Consider the following 24,565-nt stretch of genomic DNA (forward strand, 5'->3'; position numbering starts at 1 on the left):
AAAAATAGGTAATAGCAAGCCTTAGAATAACCATATCCTCATGAAAACAAGAGCAATTAAAGAGCAAAACCAAAACACTATAGACATGTACCACAAAACTAGGTATTATCTAGTTATCTCCAAGGACCCCAAAACATAAGTGGACATGCCGTGACATCTGTAAGACCTATTTAGTAAAAACAGAAGCAGAGAGAAACAACAAGGTATCTAATGGATCTAAGAGGAGAGAACACCAAAAGTTTCAATAGGCAGTCACTAGAAAACACAGAGAAACCATCTGAAGACTGCAGCTGAAAACAGGAAAGGTTTTGCCCAATCCAAAAGCAAATGAGTAAAACAGGCCTATGTAAGGTCTAAAGAGATGGAACAGTCTAGCCTCTATCAATTCTTTTTTTTTTTTTATTTTTTTTATTTTATTTTTTTTTTTTAATATTATTTTATTAGTTGGAGGCCAATCACTTTACAATATTTCAGTGGGTTTTGTCATACATTGACATGAATCAGCCATATAGTTACACGTATTCCCCATCCCGATCCCCCCTCCCACCTCCCTCCCCACCCGACTCCTCAGGGTCCTCCCAGTGCACCAGGCAAGAGCACCTGACTCATGCATCCCACCTGGGCTGGTGGTCCGTTTCACCATAGATAATATACATGCTGTTCTTTCAAAATCTATCAATTCTTAAAACTGAAGTCAGGGCAAGGCCCCAAAAGAGGAGAAACTGATGTGAAAAGAATATTATACAGAACAAGTACAACAGAGACAAAGGGGAAAAAGGAGAAGGGAACAAAACTAGGAAATCTTAGAAATCAAATCACCATATCTGTAAATATTATCTGAAAACAACAGAAAAGGAAGCTCTATGAAGTTGGAAATACTATCCCCTTAACTATGCCTCCTTCTAAAAGTTGAACAATTTCACAAAAAAGAAACCACTGAGTTCAAATGCCATATATATAGCAATGGGGGGTGGTGGTGAGGGGGCAGGGACAACAATGAGCAGAATAGCATCACTACAAGGAAAGTAGGCCAGAAAAATATTTTAAAAACTAAAGGACAAAGAAAAAAAAAACTAAACTAAAGGACATAGGTGCCAACTGAAAAAGCTCTCAATGGCCTAAACTACAAAACCTGGGAGTAACAAATTATGATACTATTGGATAATTCAAAAATAAAACAAAATCCATGAGTACATACTGATGTGAGTAGCAACTAAATAAATGAGAAGAGGTTATTTGCAGGATATAAAACATCTTTTTAACAGAAGAATGCTAGTTAATAAACAGAAAGGAGGGGAACAGAAAATCACCACCGTTAGAACACCTCAGAAATAATTGCTACAAGCAAGATTCATCGATAAATGATAAAACACAACAAACTATCTCCCCAAAATATTCATTGGTTACTGTGGTGGTTTTAAATTCTTTGAAGTGAAAGTCATTCAGTCATGTCCAACTCTTTGCAACCACAAGGACTATACAGTCCATGGAATTCTCCAGGCCAGAATACTGGGGTGGGTAGCCTTTCCCTTCCCCAGGGGATCTTCACCAACCCAGGGATCGAACCCAGGTCTCCTGCATTGCAGGGAGATTCTTTACCAGCTGAGCCACAAGGGAAGCCCATAAATTCTTTAACATTTACTGTTAAGAAAGCTCAGATTACTCTGCTAGAGAGACAATGGAAAGACGCCTAAGACTACACGGAAAGCAAATGAAGCCCAACTAAGTCAGGTCTTCCAGCCACTGCCACCGGAGCGTCAAGCATGCAACAAGTCATCGCAGAGCCTGCAGAAGAGTCCATCCACCAAATGGAGCCTCATGGAGCAGAATCCCTCACAGAGCCCTGCTTGAGTTTCCTCACATTCATGACCTACAAAGGTATGAGATACAATGAAATGGTTTCTGTTTTAAATCACAAGGTCTTGGGAGTTCAGGATAATTTGTTTCACATTAGTAGATCATGAAGACAGACAATCAGATATTACGTGCTTCCTGTTGAAAGAACAGATCACCACAAGGACAGAGGAACAAACCTGCATCTCATTAAGCCTCAGGATCCAGGTGGCAATCTGCAGGAAATACACAGAAAGTAAACTGCATCCTGACTGCGTAATAAACAAAATCAAGATTGTAGGGAAACTCAAGAGGTCAAATGACCCAGATTCCTCTACAGAACAGGGAAAGAAGGAAGATTAAAAGTCCCTCAAAACATCTACCTTAATTCAACAAGTTATACATTTGCTTCGTGTGGTTTTCCTATATCTGTGTTTAAGAAATAAAACAGAATAAAACAAAACAAAATAAAACAGAAGAAATAAAACAGAATAAGTACTACTTATTAAATTAAACTAGTATGAAGTCTTTCTCTCTAGTGAAATCTGTCAACCCCACCAGGTTAGAATTAGAACCCTTGTGGAAAAGTGCATTGATGGTGCAGTGTCATGTTGTGTTTTAATTTGAATGGCAGAAACTAGCAAAAAAAAATCGATCATATCATTCTTATTAATATTTATCTGTATTTCTGTATAAATCTTATCTGTATTTCTGACAAATACCCTTATCTCCTTAAAAACAGAGATCTCAAAAATGAAGGGCAGAAGCAAAAGACAAAACAAAACAAAACAGCTATGGCCCTCTGCAGAACTGTTAACTTGGGTGTGCGGATGCAAAGATTTCTTTTTCAAGCACCACTGATGATGCCTGAATATTATTTAACATGTCCTTTGGAACTGTCTTTAAGAATAAATATGAATTTGCAGCCCTAATATAAGGTATCCCTAAGATATATATTCAAAAAATGAAGATGCAGATGTTACCATAAAATCCTTTTTGTAAAAATTTAAATCACATTTTTTTGGAAAGCATAGTGAAGCTTCTTAGTATATAGGAGTTAGTTTCATGCACCACATCCTCCCTAAACAATGTGAAGCTATAACGTTCATAGCACTCATCAAGTATCTCAACATTGGTTTTACCATACTAGCTGGCTTTACACCAATTTTCCAGCCAAAAATAAATAGAAAAAAATGAATCAAATATCAAAAGAATTAGTTTGAAGACATCAGAACTACCAAAACACCTAGAACATGAGCTACAGATTCCAGAGACAAGAAAGAGGAAAGTTCAGCTTAGTATTTGGCTCTACCTCTTCCCCTCAAGGCATTTATACATTTGAAATGGAAGACAAGAGGCTTAAGAAGCTTAAGAGTTTTGGGGAATCGCACAAGAATGGGGAGATAAAAAGTGGAATTCAGAGCTCACCAAGGAAGAGGACTGGGAAATAGTCTGGATTTTCAGTTGGGGCCAGTACAGGAAACAGGAAATGTACCTCAAAAAGGCTAAAATTTCTCCAAGATAAACCAAATGTTAGGCCACAAAATTAGTCTTAATAAATGTTAAAAGGGAACTTCCTTGATGGTCCAGTGTTTAAGAATTCATCTGCCAATGCAGGAGATATAGGTTGGATCCCTGGTCTGGGAAGATTCCACCTGCTGCCAGGCAACTAAGCCTGTGCACCACAACTACTGACTCTGCGCTCCAGAGCCAGCAAGTTGCAACTACTGAGCGCTCATGCCACAACGAAAGATATGTATGATGCAATGAAGATCCCATGTGTGGCAACTAGGACGCCACACAACCAAATAAATAAATAAAGCAAAACAAAATGAAACTGGAAATTAACAAAAGGAAAACTGGAAAATTCACAAATACAAAAAAACTAAGTATAAATTATTAAACTACCAATGGGTCAAAGAAGGGAAATTAAGAAGACAGCCTGACAAATGAAAATGGAAATACAACATACCAAAACTTACATCCAGGATGGAGTGAAAACAGTGCTAAAAGGGAAATTCATAGCTATACATATACACTTAAATGAAAATAATATATCACAAATCAACAACCTAGCTTTATATCTTAAGAACTAGAAAAAAAGGAAAAAGAAAAAACTAAGCCCAAAGTTAGAATAGGGAAAGAAATAATAAAGATTAGAACAAAGACAAATAAAATAGAACATAGAAAAACCATGATTTGATTCTTGAAAAAGATTAACAAAATTGACAAACCTTTGAAAGTGTTAGTTACTCAGTCATGTCCAACTCTGTGATCCCATGGACTGTAGCCTACCAGGCTCCTCTGTTCATGGAATTTTCCAGGCAAGAACATTGGAGTGGGTAGCCATTCCCTTCTCCAGGGGATCATTCAGACCAAGAGATCGAACCCACGTCTCCTGCATTACAGGTGAATTTTTTACTGTCTGAGCCACCTGGGAAGAACTTTAGCTAGATTTTAACTAAGAAAAAAGAAATGAAATGAAGGTAAAGACATTACTACTAATTTTACAGGAATAAAAAAAGAGTATAAAAAATACTATGAACTGTACACTAACAAGGTGGATAATCCAGATGAAATTGACAAATTCCTAGAAATATACAATGTACCAAGACTGAATCAAGAAGAAACAGAAAATCTGTATAGACTATATTATTATAATCAGTGAACAGAATGAATCAGTAATCTAAACTTTCCAACAAAGAAAAGCCCAGATGACTTTATTGGTAAATTCTACCAAACATTTAAAGAATTAACACCAATCGTTCTCAAATTCACTCCAAAAACTGAAAAAGAGAGGAAACACTTCCCAATTCATTCTATGAGGCCACCATTACCTTGATACCAAAGCCAGACAAAGATACTACAAGGAAAAAAAAAAAAAAAACCCTTACAAATCAATAATACCCCTTAGGAATACTGATGCAAAAAAAGAAAAAACTTAAATAGTAGCAAACCGAATTCAACAGTATATTAAAGAAGGAAACTGTCACAACATAATAAAGACTACATATGAAAAACTCACAATGAACATCATTTTGATGTTCAAAGACTGAAAACTTCTCAAAACTCTTAAAAAAAACTTTAAAAAACTCAGGGACAAAAAAAAAGATGCCCACTTCTATTCATCACAGTACTGGCCAGAGCTGTTAGGCAAGAAAAAGAAACAAAAGGCATTCCAACTGGAGGACAAGAGGTAAAATGATCATTGCTAACATATGACATGACCTTTTATGTAGATAATACTCAAGATTCCCCACAAACCTATGAAAAATAATAAAGAAATTCAGCAAAGTTGCAAAATACAAAGTCAACACCCCTAAATCAGTTGTTTTTAATACTGACAATAAATAAGCTGCAGAGGAAATTAAGAAGACAACCACATATACAAGAGCTTCCAAAAAGAACAAAATATTCAGAAATAAAGCAATTTGTTACACTGAAAACTACAAAATATTTGTGAAAGAAATTAAAGAAGACACTAATAAATGAAGACATCCTAAGTTTAAGGATCAGACTTCCTACAGTTGTTAAAACTAGCCAAAGTTCCCTACAGATTCAATGCAGCAGTAGCAGTGTTAGCCGCTCAGTCATGTCTGACTCTGCAACCCCACGGACTTTAGCCCTCCATGCTCCTCTGTCCATGGGATTCTCCAGGCAAGAATACTGGACTGAATTGCCATTCCCTTCTCCAGAGGATCTTCCTGACCCAGGGATCGAACCCAGGTCTCCTGCACTCTAGGCAGATACTTTACCATCTGAACTATAGGGAAGATTCAATGCAATCCCTATCAAAATCTAAGGGCTTTTTAGACTAAAGGAATCTGAACCTATGATAAAATTCTGTCAAAAACAAAAGAAATTACCTCAGGAGAAAAACATCACTGATTATCTCAACTTTTCTTAAACAATATATCCAGTTATTTATCAAATAAAAGCAAAAGAGGGGGTTGGGGGTGGAAACGGACAATAGAAAATAACTTATCTAGATAACGGAATTATCAAATGAGAACTAAAATAACTGTGATGTCTCAATCAAAATGATAAAATTTAGTATCACCAGTAATGGGACAAACAGATTTTAAGTGAGTCAACGTGATTCACTTTCACTGCTGAAAACAACAATTTTTCATTCACACAGGTTTCTTCCAAAAACTGCTTAAGCTAAACACTATCATGAGAAAACAATGAGACAAAATAGTGAGTGGGTCATATTAAGAACAAATATAAAATGGGCCTAAATTTGTTTTTTAATATCACTATCATTTTTTAAAAAACAGGAAATTAAAGTGATATAACAACTAAAAACAATGCATTATCCTTCAGTGGATCCTGGATTAGAGAAAATAAAATGCTAAAAAAGCAAGGAATCTGTCAAACAACTAGGAAATTTGAATATGGATTATGTATTTGATAACATAATTGTAGATCAATGTTCAATTTCTTTAATGTGATAATGATTTTAATTTAGTAGAATGCCTTTGTTCTTACAAACAATATGCAAAAGTGTTTAGGGATACAGAATTTTAAAATCTGCAATTTACTTCTCAAAGATTCCAAAAGGGAGAAAAAGAAACAGAGAAAAAACAAATGGGAACAGGCAGTTTGAGGAGACAGCTTATTATGAATCAGTGTTCACAATACAATTCTTTCAAGTTATGAATTTTCAAAATAAACAGTTGGGAAAAATTAAGTAGCTGGTTAACATATTTAAGAAAATTAAATATTTGGAATTTCCATTAAGAAATAGAATCTTAAAAAAAAAAGAATCAAAGGGAAATAGTAGAATTGAAAAATATGTTAACTGAAATTAGGATCCAACTGAAAGGGTTAAACAGCAAATTAGACAACAGAAAAAAAGATTACTATGCTAGAAAACAGGTCATAGAAAACAGGTCATAGAAAAACAAGACCTGAAGTAAAAATTCAAAAAAGGTTAGAAGGTAAAGAAGGGGAAGAATATAAGTGACATATGGGATATAAGTGAAAAAATCTAACATATAACTGAAACCTCAGAAGAAAAACAAAAAAAGGGGGGGGCACTATTTAAAGATAATGGCTGAGGAATTTCCAAACTGATAAAAGACACCAAGCCACAGTTTAAGAAGCTCTGTAAACCCTAAGGACAGAAAAACCAGACCTAAGCACATCAAATAACACTGCTAAAAAACTGCTAAAGACAAAAAGGAAAATATTAAAGGCCAGAAAAAAAGGTATGTATTATCTTTATAGGAACAGTTAATTAGACCGATAGCTGACTTGCTAACATAAAAAATGGAATCAAGTATCTTCAAAGTACTGAAAGAAAATAACTGTCAGTTGGTTACTTATACCCAGCAAAAGATTCCTTCCAAAATGCAACAAAATTTAGACACTTTGAGATTAAAAGAAAAAATAAAAAGACAGGAAAGAGTTCATTACTAATAGAAGAAAGAAGAAAACACTAAAACTAAAGGGTGTTCTTCAAGCAGAAAGAAAATAATTCTGGATTGAAACATGGAAATTAGGAAGCAATGAATAATAATAATGGAAAGGCTAAGTATGTGAGTAAATATCTGTGAACACTGACTATATAAAGCAACAATATCTTGTGGGGTTTAAAATAAATGAATCTATATGCCTGAGTGGAATTCAACATCCACCTAAGATGTAGAAAGTTGAAAATACTGCTTGCCAGCTAACAATAAATAAAATCAAACGACATAGTAACTTTTCTTAAATGATCAGGAAGCTCAGGTTCCAGGACAAGTAAGTAAACTAAAAATTAAAGACACCTCTCCAAGGAGACAGAAGACAAGTGTTGGTTCAACTATGGCAGGACAAAGAAGAGAGATGTGGAACACCAGACAACCAGGTAATAAAAGTTCAATTAAAATTATTAACAACTGATAAAGACTAAGGGTGCGCTAGCATGAACTATAAAACCCCTGAGACTCAGGGGAAATTCACACCACCCACAGGCTCTTATCCACGCAACTCCACCAAATACTCAGGAGCAAGAACAGGGGTAGAGCAGGAGACCAGAGAAACCTCTTTGCTGGTACAGTCCTAGAGGACAGGAGGAGTAGCCACAACTGCAGAAAGGATACAAAAAGCTCTGATTAGACCCTTCTCCTCTAATGAATAAAAGTCTTAATTGGTGTTGGAGGGGCAGCAAACCATGTCACACACCCCACCCCCCAAGGCACACATTAAGTAAGACCCACTGCTATTATACTAAGGGTAACAGAAGAAACCCTCCTCCACCCTACAGGGCCTGGCACAAGGTCTTGAGCCCGTCATACTATAATAATACCACCACCACAGAGGTCTCCTACCACTGAAGGGTAAAAAAATTTATCCTGCACAAGACCCACCAGATACAAGACAGAGCGTGAATGCCACAGTGGATGACAGAATCACTGAGAAAGCCCCACCAATGAGAACACTGGACACTGGAGGTGCTGAAGACTGTACTGCAGATGAGGACAACAGGGAATGATCCTATCCCCAACTCTCCCAAACAAATAAATGCTAAACACATCATATTCAAACTCATGAAAGCCAGAGATAAAGAAAAATACTGGAGGAGAAATCCTTTTTCCTTACTACTGAGGTAACCTTGACTGCAACAGTTCAATTGTAGTACTTTATATTGTAATTATTTGGGCTTTGTTCATCTTTTCTAATAGATTACAAAGGAAAGAACAACCTTAATTATTTCTGCATTTTTCAAAAATTCCCTAGCCATAGAGCAATATAAAGAAATATATATTAAATCAGGGGCTTCCCAAGTGGCTCAGTGGTAAAGAATCCCTGCCAATGCAGAAGATGCAAGTTTCAATCCCTGGGTCAGGAAGATCCCGTGGAGTAGGAAATGGCAGCCCACTTCAGTCCTCTTGCCTGAAAAATCCCATGGTTAGAAGGGCCTGGCGGGCTATGCACACAGGGTCATAAATTGTTGGACACAAAGCATACACGCACATATTAAATGACTAAATATGAAGCAAATGACAAGATACTATCATCTCATAAATCTATAACATCTCTTTGACCTCCCCAACACAAAGCCTATTCTTTTGCTAGGTAGCTGGGATACTTACTGGATTGGGAGTAATCTGTTAAGAACAGAATCCACAATGTTTAGAAAAGTGAGAGAGTAAAAGAAAACAAGCAAACCAGTTTTTTCCAGATAAAGAAAACAAGGGCCGTGAAAGGATGAGATGTTTTTCATTCAGAGTCCTCATTTGCTAACTCTGCTTGCCTTTCTCGTATGGAGCCTTGGTTTTGTTTTGTTTTCAATATATATTTTGCTTTAGCAATGAAATGAAGCTCGGTATTTTCCTAGCCAAAATCTGATGATTTAAGAATCTCAGAAAAATCTCAGCGAAGGAAAACTTAAAAAGTCTTCCATAAATGGGAATCTTTTCTAGAATTACCTTACTTTGAATACTATCAGTATTTTTGTAATAGAAAAAAGAGAGAGAGAAAAGCAGGTAATCTGAAGCAACTAAACTAAATATAAAATCTGCATCTTCTAATGCTTATTGTTATCATAGTTTTTTGTTTTTTAACTAAAGTAAGATGGCAGCTATATGTATTTCCTAGGACAATTCTATGAAGAATCAGTCTTAGAAAATTCTCATACTGCTCTTTGTGTAAATGTGTCAAGTGGAACCAAAGTGAAAAAAGAACTGTCTTCTCATTTCAAGCATCCTTATTTATCTTGATGCTGCCCCACCCACTGGTCAATGGTGCCTCTCTTTTCAAATATTTGTTCTTTGGAATAAGAATAAAAGACAAGAGTGACCTCTAAAGAAACCTGGGAAACTTGAATATCACAATCTTCTAAGTAAACTGTCAGTGAAAAATTACCCAGGATGACACTGCCAGTACTATATATTAAGAGATCATAATTTGTCCCTTTATTTTGAATTCCAGGAGGGTTTAAAAATTGTTGGCATCCAAACAACAAGCAATCTTGTTTTAATCACTGAATCATTAAGAAAATGCAACCATCCTGATACAGTAGACCCTATAAGTACACTGCTCACTGCTCTTCCCCTCTGCTAAGCTGCAGAAAGAAGAAAGGAAAAGGGATTCTTTACAAGGAGAGAATAAAGCACTTACACTTCATAGGACTTTCTAGCCACAGATGCCAGGTGCTACCCACTGAAATCCAGGCTTGAACTAAGCTCCACATTTCTGAAAGGACCATCTCAACCGAAGCCTGGGGCTCAGAGTCAGCAGGAGGAAGCTGCAGCTCCCACTAGCAGCACATTTCAAAGAGGCTGCAACAAGAGAACATTTTCCATTTAAGCAACTAATTCCAATCTTCCATTTCACAAAGCAGTAGCAGAACAGGCCTTTATATCAGTCTTTTCAAAAGATATTTCCATGACTATGTGATGAATATGAAACAGGGGATGGCCCAGCAATCCTTTGACTAACATGCTCCAAGTCTTTCATTATACTACTCAGCAGATCCTAAAAGTACTTGCCCTTTTTTTCTTTAACAGTCATGACTGCTCCAAGACTCATTTCTACAATAACAGTTCTGCTGTTATCAACAGAAACTGGTGAATCAACAGAAATCAATGAGCAGACCCTTAACAATGCAAGTCCACACCCCGATAGGGGCCTAAGGATTCATTAGCTGCCAAAAATCAGAAGCAGATTAGAGCTGCTAGTTAATCCTATATAAAAACTCCTCAAATTAAGTAGAATTACTCAGAATACTTCCCTGAAAACAGAAAAGCTCTAGTAAATAGAATTTCTAGAAATAAAGATATTTCAATGGGAAAAAAAAACCCAAATATTTCAAAGGGATGTGAAAAGTAAGCATAAATGTGTCAGATTGGTGTACTTTTTAAAAGCATTTCAATTACTGAATAATACATTTATAAACTGTTTATAGTATACTGGAAGGAGAGGAAGACTAGGTATGAGTACAGTAAAAAGAACCCTTAAAAAACACTGTCAACCAGACCAAGTAACATTTTAGACATATGTAACACCTGTAACAATATGGTATAGAGCTAGAAAAATCAGAATTTCCCAAAGCAAGAAAAAATCATTTTCATGAGACAAGTAAAGAACAAATTAGTTTTATTAACCTGAAAAAGAGGAAGTATTTTATTTTTTAAGTCAGTCAACTATCTTAAGTTTTTGTATCTAATCCGTTATGAAACTTTTATAAATCTAAGACAAATTGCTAGGTCTGTCACAAGTTACTTTCTAATGGTTTTCTTAGACAGTGAGGAGAGAAAATGATATGAATGGATATTAAAAAGCTATAAGCTTATATTTTATAGCTCTCAAAAGAGAACCATCACTATCTAAAACTGTTATCTTTCAAAATAATTTGTTTTGCAAGATGGCCTGAAATACAGAAACTATGATGAAATGAAACTTAGCTAATACCTTCACCACAGCAGTAATGAGTAAACAAATCCCAACTCCAAACACAGAGCCTAAGTGAAAAATAATCATAAAGCCCTTAGTGAGCTCCCAGAACCATAAAATCCCCATGTTTGCATAAACAACTACTTTTCTAGAAGCAAAAAAGCTCATTTATAGAGTTAAGTTCAGTCAATTTACATTTTCACAGCCATCCCCATAGTAATTGAATAGATAATTAAAAGGAAGACATTATTTCCCTTATGGAAGGGAAGAGATTCCTGGCTAAAAATAATTCTTTAAAACATCAAAAGCTACTCAAATTTCAAAAGAAATACTCAATCACTGCTCAGGACAATTTGGAAGACTATAGTGCCCTTATGTATCATTCTATCTTGATCTCAATGAGAGGAATCGGTAAGACCAAATGACTATACTGCACACTATAGTCTCCTCAGTTTCTGATTAAATCCCAGTGTTTCTGGGACAAGCATTTTCAAACAGTCCTGAGTCATAAAATAAACTTTGTCTCAAATCTGTAGCTGTTGGTCACATATATTATGATACTGAGAAATTTTGCCAATATTTTTTTCCCAACAACTATAAAGAATTCCTATCCAAATTAAAAACCCTCAGTCACCTGTACATGTGACTATTAACCCTCAAGGCCCTGAAAAAAGATGTCTGGATCTATAAGATCAACTTGGGTTAGGAGTGACTGAAGCATGCATTCCTTGAAAATCAATTCACTGTGGACCTTACTAATTACACTGGGCAGCCCTGCTTTAAAAGTAGAAAATGTCAAGCTTGAAACCATTTCAAGCAAATGAGCAGCCCATATGAGGGTTTCCTAAAAGCCGAAAATATGAGAAATGGATTTCCTTTACTCATGGTCTCCATTCCTGCCTATCTGAACAAGTTTTTTTTATAACAACTCATATAAACCTGAAGAATAAGAGTACTATTGCACATACTAAGCTACACTAACACCCTGCTGAAGATTCAAGTTTTTTAATCACACAGAAATATTAGATATCTAGCTTAAGGTTTAACAAAAATGCATTATAGTGTCAGAAAACTCTGAATGCTTATGTAAAAATATATACCTTTTTAGGACTAGTTCTAAGTACATTCTTCTGCTTTAGGGTCATATGTATAATGGCTGAGACAGAAAATACAAGTAACAATTAATACAGAGAAAAACTGAAAAGAAGAGTGCTATGGGCTTGGGGGAAAAAGGTGAAAAAAACATGTAAACTCTGTTAACAGAAATTTCTTACCAAAAGAAAAAAAATACAAATTTCATAACATTTTCATTTTGAGAAGTCTAACCAGAAAGCGGAAAAAATTAAATTGATACTTTCAAGGGGTTCTGCATGCCAAACACAACAAATTTATTCCCATTAGCAGTACTGTGAACTTCCAATAAACAGAAATAAACTTCTCTCTAGAACTTCACCAGTTTAAAACACTCTCTGGTAGTATTTCAGTACCAGGGTACACGCTAGGGAAATACAGGAGAGACAATCTGAGCAAGCTCAACTTTCTAAGAATTAAATCTGTTTTTAAGTTCAACAGAGCTTGTAAGACTTCTCTAGTGCTCCAGCAGTTAAGACTCCGAGTTTCCACTGTAGGAAGCATGGCTCTCTGGTTGGGGAACTAAGATCCTGTATGCCACACAGTGTAGTCCAAGAAAGTGGGCGGGAGGAAGAGTTTAAAATTCTATAAAAATCTAGAAAATAGCGTGTTAATTCCTTAAAAAAAAAAAAAAAAACACACACACAGAATTATCATACGATCCAGCAACTCCCCTTCTGGTGATACACTCAAAAGAATTAATAGAAGGGATTCCAAAAGATATTTCTACACCTGTGTTCATAACAGCATTATTCATAATAGCCAAAATGTGGAAGGTACCCAAGTGTGTACCAGCAGATGAATAGATAAACAATATGTGGTACATACATACATTATTATTCAGCCTTAAAAAGGGATGAAATTCTGACACATTCTACAATATGGATGAACCCTGAAGGCGTTAAGTGAAACAAGCTGGTCAGTCACAAAAGGACAAATACTGTATGATTCTACTTATATGAGGTGCCCAGAGTAGTCAAGTTCATGAAGACAATAGGCAGAATGGTGGTTGCCAGGGACAATGAGAAATGGGGAGTCAGTTAACTATGTTTAATGGGTACAGATTTTTCAGTTTTATAATACGAGAAAAGTTCTGGAGATGGATGGTGGTGATGGTTGTACTGTATTATTCTATTCATAAGGCACCTGGAGTAGTTAAATTTATAGAAGAAAAAAAAGCAGAATGGTGGTTACCAGGAGGAGCTGAAGAGAGGAGGGAATGGAGAATTATTCTTCAACAGGTACAGAGTTTTAGTTTGGGAAGATGAAAAATTCTAAAGATAGCACTGATTGGTGTTCAGTCACTAAGTCATGTCCACTCTTTGCAATCCCATGGACTACAGAACCCAAGGCTTCCCTGTCCTTCATCATCTCCCAGTTTGCTCAAACTCATGTCCATCGAGTCAGTGATAGACGAACATCTCATCCTCTGCCACCCTCTTCTACTTTTGCCTTCAATCTTTCCCAGCATCAGTCTTTTCCAGTGAGTCAGCTCTTCACATTACGTGGGCAAAGTATTGGAGCTTCAGCATCAATCCTTCCAAAGAATATTCAGAACTGATTGCCTTTAGGATTGACTGGTTTGATCTCCTTGCTGTCCAAGCGACTCTTAAGTCTCCAGCACCACAATTCAAAAGCATCAATTTTTCGGTGCTCAACCTTCTTTAGAGTCCAACTCTCACATCCGTACATGACCACAGGAAAAACCATAGCTTTGACTATATGGACCCTTGTCAGCAAAGTGATGTCTCTACTTTTTAATATGCTGTCTAAGTTTGTAGCACTGATTAACTTTCTAATATTTAGCACGTTTTGAAATGTTTGTTTTTATATGATTATATTTAAAATTTTAGTAAAGACAGAGAATGAGAGAGTTGGATGGCATCACCGACTCAATGGACATGAGTTTAAGTAAACTGCAGGAGTTGATGATGGACAGGGAAGCCTGGCATGCTGCAGTCCATGGGGTTGCAGAGTCAGACACGACTAAGCGACTGAACTGAACAGAAATAAAACTACATTGATCATAGTGTGGTGATGGTTGCACAACAACATGAATGTACCTAATACCACTGACCTATATACCTAAAAATAGTTAAAATGGTTAAGTTAGAAAATGTTGAGTAGGACTTCTCTGGTGGTCCAGTAGCTAAGACTCTGTGCTCCCAATACAGAGGGCCTGGGTTCAATCCCTGGTCAGGGAACTAGATTCCACAGGCTGCAACGAAGATCAAAGATCTTAGATCCTGTGTGCTGCAACTAAGACCCAGTGGAGACAAATAAATATCTTTTAGAAAATGTATTGGCACCCTTATAACTTTATATTCTGTTTCAAACCATCGACTCTGGTCCAAGGCCTGGGAAGATGAGAAATAAACTAATCAAAATACAGATGAATGTCACCAGATAATAGACTATAATGCCCACTGAAATACCATCACAAATCTTCATTCATAAGCTCCAATACAACAAGGACGTGAAATGACTATATTTGCACTGTCCAAAACTTGGAATGTGACAATGCAAATAAGGAATTGATTTTAACTTTATTTAAATTAGCTCAAATTTAAACAGCCACATTAGTCATATGGGTAATGGCAATCATATTAGACAACATAACCAGACTAGTACACTATTATATTCAGTAGAAAGGTCTTTGCTTTTTACCACTTATGTACTCCCACTTTCCAGCAATGCAAAGCATACAGTATTCCTATATTCACTGAACTAACTGACCCCAGAGAAGTCATACAGGAACATTTTCTATTTTCTAGAAAGTCTGCCTTTCAAAAACAGGTTTAATAGTCACTTGACTGGCAGATGAGAGCAGAAGCATTAAAAGATGTCTAGACTTTCAGGTGAATCAAATCAATGACCCCACTGCTAGGGGAAAAATCAAAGATTCTAGGTTTTAGAACTAAAAAGAATCAAGAAACTCCAAAGAGGAAAATTACTAGGAAAGAAGTTTGAAACTGATACTCCATGACCCATGACCTTCCAGATATATTTAGAAGAAAATTCTCAAGGCTATGTGATAAACCAATGCCAACTTAGTATCAAAGCATGATTCAATTTCAGTTGATTTATGTCTTTGGATTCTTTTCATCAATCTTTTCAGTTTAGAGTGAACTAGGAAACTTCTGAGATAACCTCTAATCCACAGACTATCTCCATAAAGGTAGTCTCCTTCTTCTAATCTAAGTTAAAAATTTAGAACAAATGAGTAGCACAGTTTATTAGCCATATAAAGAGATGGTCTTTCCTTCCAATACTACACCTTCTACTCATTTTGGTTACTTAGAGGTAAACAAAGGAAACTAAGTATTCAAAATAGTCCATTGTTAAACAGGTTTCCTTTAAAATGTCTCACAATAATTTTCTTTCTTTTAAAACACTCTGAAGATATCAGTGATATATGCCTATCACATAAAGGAAAACCATGGCTCTAAGTTGTTTCCAAGAATTTTGGTGAAAAAAAGTTACGAGTCATCAAAGTAGATTCTTCTGAAAATGGCTATTTTATACAAATCTCAGATAGAAAAGATGCTAATGTGTAGCATGGGCAGAACCATATCCAAATTACACCTTTATACCAAATCTATTGTCCCTGCTGCTAAGTCGCTTCAGTCATGTCCAACTCTGTGTGACCCCATAGATGGCAGCCCACCAGGCTCCCCCGTCCCTGGGATTCTCCAGGCAAGAACACTGGAGTGGGCTGCCATTTCCTTCTCCAGTGGATGAAAGTGAAAAGTTTAAGTGAAGTCGCTCAGTTGTGTCTGACTCTTCGCGACCCCATTGACTGCAGCCTCCCAGGCTCCTCCGTCCATGGGACTTTCCAGGCAAGAGTCCTGGAGTGGGGTGCCACTGCCTTCTCCGTCTATTGTCCCTAGGTTCCATTAAAACTATACTAAATGGCTCTAAGGTTAGTCAACTATGGGGTTGAGACAAGTAAAGATAATAGTTTTTCAAAGTGTCTATTATTCAAAGTGGTTTTGAAACAAACCAGGTAGAGTCTATTCCTTACCAATTTAATTTTTTTGCTATTTTTTAGGGACCATACAGTTTTGGATGCTACTTTATACGGTATATACTACTACTTTATATGGTATAAAATTTTAGTTACCACATTTTCTGTTTTTAACTAAAGGAGATTTGGGGGGGGGGGGGGGGGGCGCACCATGTGGCTTATGGGATCTTAACTTCCCAATCAGAGATTGAACCCTGGGACCCTCTGCAGTGAAAGCACAGAGTCCTAACCACTGAACCACAAGGGAATTCTTTATCAATTTCAAAGTGAAAATTAAAACCTTATGATACTCCAGCATGATTTGTTACTACACTGAAACACTTTCTGTTTAAAATGTCACTTAGTGATCATTTCAAGACAGGATAGTTGTTGCAGAAAGTTCTCCTTTTCTGTACTCAACTAGTTCAAAGTATAAAATGGGAGTAATAAAAACTTTTCTCATAAAGATTGTTCTTTTAAAAGATTCGAAAGACTGAAAACAGAACATCACAGGAGGCTGAGTAATACTGTTTATTTTCAGTCACCCATGGATATGTTAGAGAAACACAGCAAAAATAAATGAAATTCATAGATAAAGACAAATCTGAGTCATCCAACTGCCCCTTTGGAGATGCTACAAGCAGCTATGCGTTCAAGAACATTCTTAAGAACCTGTGTGTGTCAGGCATCTTGATCATTTAATAATCATGGTTTATTTTTTCAACTATGCATATCAGATTATATAAACTGAATAGATAATATATATAATCTATATATATATATATATATTATATACAGTCTACTGGGGCAGACAAAACAAGTTTTCAAAAAGGTAAAAATATGATAAATACAATTAAAGTGCTTTAGGTGTTGGGGCAGGGTCAGAAATGAATTTCAGCAGAAGAGAATCAATTAAGATTTTAGACACAAAGAATTTAAGCTAGGCTTTGAAAAGATGGGTTAATTTCTTCATTTGAAGACAGGACTGGGAAAAAGTAATAGGTAAGCACAAAAGTAAGAAAAAAATCAATCATAAAATCAGACAAAGGTAGCATTTCCCTCCTCCTTCCCCTCAAAAAACCCACCTGCTTTTCTTTGAGATACTACAGCTTTGTGAGTGCTGATGCAAAAAGAACCAGTAAAGAGGGAGTTCGAGGATATAAGCAAGACACAGGATAATCAAAAGATTAAGGTTCCTAAGAATTCAGAAAATAAGATGCAGGCAACTGGATACACATGCTCAAGTTCTTCAAATCAGACGTGAAGGGATGGTGGTATACTGGAGAAAGAGGGCAATGACAGTACTTGAAAAATATAACACCTAACAAAGAAAAGGGCCAGTGAAAGGAATAAGGTTTTGATGAAATTCAAGAACAAAGGAAGACTTCTTAACTCAATCAAACTGACTGAAACATCAGTTTGCCTGAGGGTTCCTTCCAAAGTTAGAATAAAAAGTTTTTTCCCCCCAAAGGTGAGGGAACCCACAAGGACAGAGAATGCACACATGAACAATATTAACAAAACTGTGAGAACTAGAAAGCACACACACACACACACGCTCAGTTATCTTTGGGACCCCATGGACTGTAGCCCACCAAGCTCCTCTGTCCATGGAACTTTCCAGGCAAGAATACTGGAGTGTGTTGCCATTTCCTACTCCAGGGGATCTTCCTGACCCAGGGATTGAACCTTCATCTCCTGCATCTCCTGCAATGGCAGGTGGATTCTTTACCACATCACCGGGGAAACCCCAGAAAGCTAATGGGTGAGTGTTAACCCTCTGAGCAGGTCTGAGAAAGCTGAAATTTGCCTGTGGGCTGGGAGGGAAGACGGGATAAGCATGGCGGAAGTCAACAGGCAAACTGTAGGAAATCAACCCTAAATATTCATTGGAAGGATTGATGCTGAAGCTCCAATACTGTGGTCACCTGATGTTAAGAGCAGACTCACTGGAAAAGACCCTGACACTGGGAAAGATTGAGGGAAGGAGGAGAAGGGGGCAACAGAGGATGAGATGGTTGGATGGCATCACTGACTCAATGGATATGAGTTTGAGCAAACTTCAGGAGATAGTGAAGGACAGGAAAGCCCGGCATGCTGCAGTCCAAGGGGGTCACAAAGAGTCAGACATGACTGAGTGACTAAGCAACAACAATAAAGGGGGCAAACTAACTCATTTGCAAAATCCCAGAAAAGCTCAAGAATCCCAAGTACTGAGGTACGTCTGAAGACAGAAACAGAAAACAGAACAAATGAAACAGAAAACAAAGGAATGGGTTCAAAAACCTTTGTCAGCAGTTTAGTTTCCTAGATTTTCTCCCTGACTCTTGAGGGACCAGGATACTATAACTATCCTCTCACCATCGCATAAGACTCAAGGTTTACTTTGGACAGACTATAGTAGAACTCTGGACTTTTGGACAACAGGCTTACCTATGGATGGGAGTATCATATTGAATAGATTAATTAAATAAAGTCTATATGGTTAGTGGTAAGATCCATCCTCCAGCTCATTCTCCCACATGCCACCAGCAGCCTAGTTTATAACTTCCCAACCCCACCCAGGAGAAGACTAGAGAACTCTCAGAGTAAAAAAAGTGGTCCAAGAAAAGACCAACAAAGACAATGAGAAAGAAGAGATGAAGGTTCCCTTTTCAATTATCTGTCAAATGAGGAAGTAATCCAAAAAAAAGATCATGGGATCCAGGATTCAGTGCATCCAATACAAGAGAACGGAATTCTCTTAAGATGGTGAGATCCCAGGACAATAATTATGCAACAGACCTGGACAGCAACCAGATCAGATTGAAGCAGGAAGATAGAGGGCTCTCAGGAAAGGTTTTCTTCCAACAAAAATGGAAACAGATTACCAGTGTGAACATACTAAGAGGATATTTAAACCTCCTAACAGAGTTTGGGATGGATTACTGTAGATACACAGAAAATAAAGCAAACGGTAAAAAAAAGAAAAAAATTATCACAAAAGCTGCACAAAAAAGAAATTATCATGGTATATATGTTTCATGATTCACAATGGGTAATGATACGACCAAAAATGTGGTATACCTATGTTAGAGTAATGGGGTATGAAGAAGTGAAAGGAGCCTAAATCCTCATCTTTCATAAGAGAAAGTCTATATAAGACTGCTGTCTTTTTATCCAAAATCTTGTAAATCTATTTCCATTTTATAACTTTTAGAAAATTTTTGAAGTCTGGTTTAAAACTATTTTAACAATAATAACGCTTGTTATTAAGCTAACAACAGCTAGTAACCTTAATTTTTATAAAAGTTAAAATTATGTAAGACTTTAAAAAACCAAAAGATATTATATCACATTATTTGAGATTCTTGAGTCAGCAAAATAGAAGAATTTCAGTGGATTATGTGATTAGAGCTCAACGTGTGAGTCAGTGATTTGGGGGGTTGGTGACTTTTTTTTTAGCAATGACAAGATCCAAGATGTGACTAAGTGACCAGGTGACTGAGAAAAAGAAGAAGGGAGTTAAGAAGCCAATGTGTTAGCTGAACTGTCAATCCAGACGCTGAAGATGACTAAAAATGATGATGTGTGACTGTGCTATTTTCCAGGTCCACTTTTCCACTCTTCACTACCATGTTTTCTGCCCCAGTGTGCTTGACCTCTATGGAAAAGATCAACAGGTTCCTGAGTCTCCTAGTTCAGGGTTGGGTTTGCCCAATGGGATATCCCAAGAGGAAGTTAGGAGAATAAGGTGTAGATATTTATTCCTCCAACTTCCTCCCTGCAAAATCACCTCATGATGGCTAGGGCCCTTCAAATGAAAACTACCATTCCTCTCAAGGCAGTCAACTCCATACTCCTCTTGAGAGCTCAAGAAGTAACCACTCCCTATCTTATTTCTTATGGCTTAGGGCTATTAACTGTTTTGCTCTAGGTTTCTACACTTTAATGGCACATTATATCTGTATCTTTATAAATAGTACCTTTATAAAACAAACCCTTCTCAAATTAACCTATTTCAAGTGTGCATCCGTTTCTCTTGGGACCTGACTGACTGTAAACAATGATAATGATGATAATGGTGACGATGCAGGGCTGTAATAAGAGACTCAGTTCAGTTCAGTCACTCAGTCGTGTTCAACTCTTTGCAACCCCATGAAACGCAGCATGCCAGGCCTTCCTGTCCATCACCAACTCCCAGAGCCTACCCAAACTCATATCCATAGTCAGTGATGCCATCCAAACATCTTATCCCATTGTCCTCTTCTCCTCCCACCTTCAATCTTTTCCAACATCAGGGTCTTTTCCAATGAGTCAGCTCTTTACATCAGGTGGCCAAAATATTGGAGTTTCAGCTTCAGCATCAGTCCTTCCAATGAACTCAGGACTGATCTCCTTTAGGATGGACTGGTTGGATCTCCTGGCAGTCCAAGGGACTCTCAAGAGTCTCTTCAACACCACAGTTCAAAAGCATCAATTCTTCAGCACTCAGCTTTCTTTATAGTCCAACTCTCACATCCATACATGACTACCAGAAAAACCATAGCCTTGACTAGACGGCCTTTGTTGGCAAAGCAAGGTCTCTGCTTTTTAATATGCTGTCTAGGTTGGTCATAACTTTCCTTCCAAGGAGTAAGCGTCTTTTAATTTCATGGCTGCAGTCGCCATCTGCAGTGATTTTGGAGCTCAAAAAAATAAAGTCAGCCACTGTTTCCACTGTTTCCCCATCTATTTGCCATGAAGGGATGCCATGATCTTAGTTTTCTGAATGTTGCGTTTTAAGCCAACTTTTTTACTCTCCTCTTTCACGTTCATCAAGAGGCTCTTTAGTTTTTCTTCACTTTCTGCCATAAGGGTGGTGTCATCTGCATATCTGAGGTTATTGATATTTCCCAGATCACAAAAACTAACTAAACACTAAGACCCCTGGTGGCTTCTTCAGTGGTAAAGAATCTGCCTGCCAATACAGGAGAAGCAGGCCCAATCCCTGAGTCTGGAAGAGCCTCTGGAGAAAAAAATAGAAACCCACTCCAGTATTCTTCTTGCCTGGGAAATCCCATGGGCAGAGGAGCCTGGCGGGCTACAGTCCTTGAGGTAGCAAGAGTCCGATTCAACTTAGCAACTAAATAACGACAAATAAGACCATATAAAAACGATTTTCTTATGTAGCCTACAGTGAGTCTTAATTCCTTTCTCCTCTCATGTGGTCATCCAGGACTTAAGTTTCCGATTTTTTTTTTAAGTGTAATATTCAAAGTCGAGGTAGCAAATTTTAAAATACTTATTATGCACTTACAGCCAAGGAGCCCTCAAAAAGGCAGAGCATCTTTAAGTACTAGGTATGAGTTTTAAAAAAGAATGGGAAGGGAGAGGGCAAATTTTATAATATTGCTTAGGTGTATGAAATGCAAAAATAAGAAAGGTAAAGTCAACAAGATCACCAAGTATACATACTCACACAAAATTAAAGCAAAGCAAGGGTAAGTAGGAAAATTAGGGGAGGAAGCATAATGCACGTGATTCAAACGCACAAAGTACAACCTATACGAAGTGAAGTGAAGTCGCTCAGTCGTGTCCGACTCTTTGCGACCCCATGGACTGTAGCCTACGAGGATCCTCAGTCCATGGGATTTTCTAGGCAAGAACACGGGAGTGGGTTGCCATTTCCTTCTCCAGGGGATCTTCCCGACCCAGGGATCGAACCCGGGTCTCCCGCATTGTAGGCAGATGCTTTACCGTCTGAGCTACCAGGGAAGCCCGATTTGCCATTAAAAACAAATAAATATTTGAATATTAAAAGACAGGCTCCCAATAAATTAATCCCCTCATTGGACGCAGACACAATTATCTGTAATAATCAAGGCAGCTTTGATATCTATATCTTATAGAGAAGGTCAAAATCAGGAGAAAGATAAGATTAGAGAACTGCAAAGATTTTCTGAAACCAGAATTGATTTTTTTTTTTATGTTGCACTCCAAAACACAAGAAAAAACTCACGAGGATAAGGATCGAGAAACCTGAGAAGCTACGAGAATACAATACTCAAACTAGAGTGAAAAGCAGCAAAGAACAGTTAAGATGTAAGCTACGACTGGAAAGGAAGTACCAGACGTAACACCTAAACACCGAAGAGAGACGGATAAAGCATCCTTAGAAGATAAAGACCGGGATTGGATTTGGTTGAAGAAAGACAAAACGGAAAAGCAAAGCCTAAGAAACAAGTAGCAGCAAGTGTAAAACTTAAGAGGAACAGATCGAAGCCACAAGCAAGAAGTATAGGACTTACAAATCACATTCTACGGGGAGGGGAAAGGGCCACTTCGCGACCGACCAGTGCAACTAGTTTCCGAAAAGCGGCGGCGATGTAGGTTCGCAGCCCCACCCCGCGGGAGCAGCTCCTCCCCAAGGAAGACCTCACGAGGCCAACCGCTGGACTCCAGCTCGAGCCTAGGTCCTGTCCAGCCCTTGCCCCGCGGCGCAGAACGGCCTCTCCCGGCCCCTCACCGAACGCTGCAGCTCCCCAAGCCAAAACGAGGCGCGCTCCTTTCCGCTGGGATCTGGGTCGTGGTACAGCGCCTGTACTGCCTGGTACACGAGCTGCAGTGTCGGCTTTGCTCCTTCCATGGTAGTAGAGGTGGTGGCGGCAGCGACGGCTCTGGCTCTTCTCCCGAGGCTCCTCCGGTTGCTCCGCCCTCGCGCTTCCTCACTGTGTCGGCCACGGCCGCTCCCTGACTGGCGCCATCTCCTCTTTGGCCGTTACCAAGGCAGATGGGCTCCTCGTGGAAGTTACCCCCTCGGAAACACAGGTTAGATCGTATTCAAGTTCCTGGTCGTTTTTCCGATCTTCCCACAAGACTCCACACTTCTGAATCCAGACGCCGATGTTAGCTTCCTGACCTGCTGACTTGCCCTCCGGAGGCTGTCCCGGCAAGACAGAGACCATGCAGCGTACCTCAGCAGCCTTTACCCGGACCGGAAGCGGCAGCACCAAAACCTTTGGCACACTTCCGTCTGGTGCGTTGTAAACGGCCTCCGTGCCGGCACGCCTCCTCTTTTGTCCCCGCCCCCTCCCGGAAGTGACCCTACAGGGACTGGAGCCGGTAAGAAGTGGATCTCGACATTTCTTGCCTGGGTCTGGAGCTCTGCGACCCTCGTGGCTGGCACACCTGTGCAGCTTTCCTCTCCTTGGCAATGGATCCGAGGTCTTCCCTCCCCCTTCCGACTTCTTCAGCCCTTCCCAGAGAATCTTTTAGGACCGCCGTGGACAAGTCGCGTCAATTCAACTGTGGCCTGACACTGACTGAGTACTGGAAAGCCAAAGATGACTTAAGACAGCATTTGTATGCTGACTCTAATGGAGGAGACAGACATACAATCAAATAACTAGTGTACAAACCTGGAAATGTGCCATGTTGAAAAAAATAGAAAATGCTTAGTAACTCCATGGCTGATTCATGTCAATGTATGACAAAACCCACTGCAATGTTGTTGAAGTAATTAGCCTCCAACTAATAAAAATAAAGGAAAAAAGAAAAAGAAAATGCCTAGAACCCTCTTTCCGCGAAATTCTTACACCCAAAAGGGTGTAATTCTATTGCTCAGGACACTGACTCCCGAGTATTTGCACAAACACACTGAATTCTGTTTTTGTGTATGCCTTTCATTCTGAATCAAATATCAGTTCTACAACAATTATCAATACACAAACGAATATAGAAATCTTGGAATCTGTACTAGGGAGAAAATTTCCAAACATGGCTATGTCTCCTTTGCAATAATAAATAACTGCTACCATTTGATAAATGCTTACAATGTATGAAGCACTGTAGTTACAAGGTCTTATTTAATCCTATTAACAGTTAATAGAAACTAAATCCCCATTTTAAGGAATAAGAACTAGGTAATGTAATCTGCCCAAGGTTACAAATTTCTTGAATGAAAATCAGGATTTGATCCAAATCAATTTGGCTCCAGAGCCTGTTAAAGAATGCCATCTCTAACATTCTGTGTACTAGTTTCTTTCTGAATTGTTATTGCCAAAAGATTATAACTACCAAGGTCGCAATGAAAACAGGTACTGTACTCTATATAATTTCTGACAAAAGGAAAGAAACTTGGTATTTTGGTTACCTAATTCATCTATTCATTAAAAATTTAGTAAGACCATCTTGGTCTCTGCCCTCATGGAATTTATAGTCTAAATGCAAAGAAATATAAGTTACTCATTA

The 24,565-nt window shown here is 38.1% G+C and overlaps 1 protein-coding gene across 1 annotated transcript in view; it reads right to left on the reverse strand.

Annotated features, from left to right (window-relative positions):
• Positions 1-23,312, reverse strand: part of TNPO3 (transportin 3) — an 83,026-nt gene extending 59,714 nt beyond the window's left edge. Inside the window, exon 1 of the mRNA XM_065938491.1 lies at positions 22,791-23,312. Coding sequence (XP_065794563.1) covers positions 22,791-22,961 — 171 coding nt within the window. The 5' untranslated portion in view covers positions 22,962-23,312. The remainder of the gene's footprint in view (positions 1-22,790) is intronic.
• Between the last annotated feature and the right edge of the window lie 1,253 nt (positions 23,313-24,565).

This window comes from Muntiacus reevesi, chromosome 6 (assembly GCF_963930625.1).
Source record: "Muntiacus reevesi chromosome 6, mMunRee1.1, whole genome shotgun sequence".
NCBI lineage: Eukaryota > Metazoa > Chordata > Mammalia > Artiodactyla > Cervidae > Muntiacus > Muntiacus reevesi.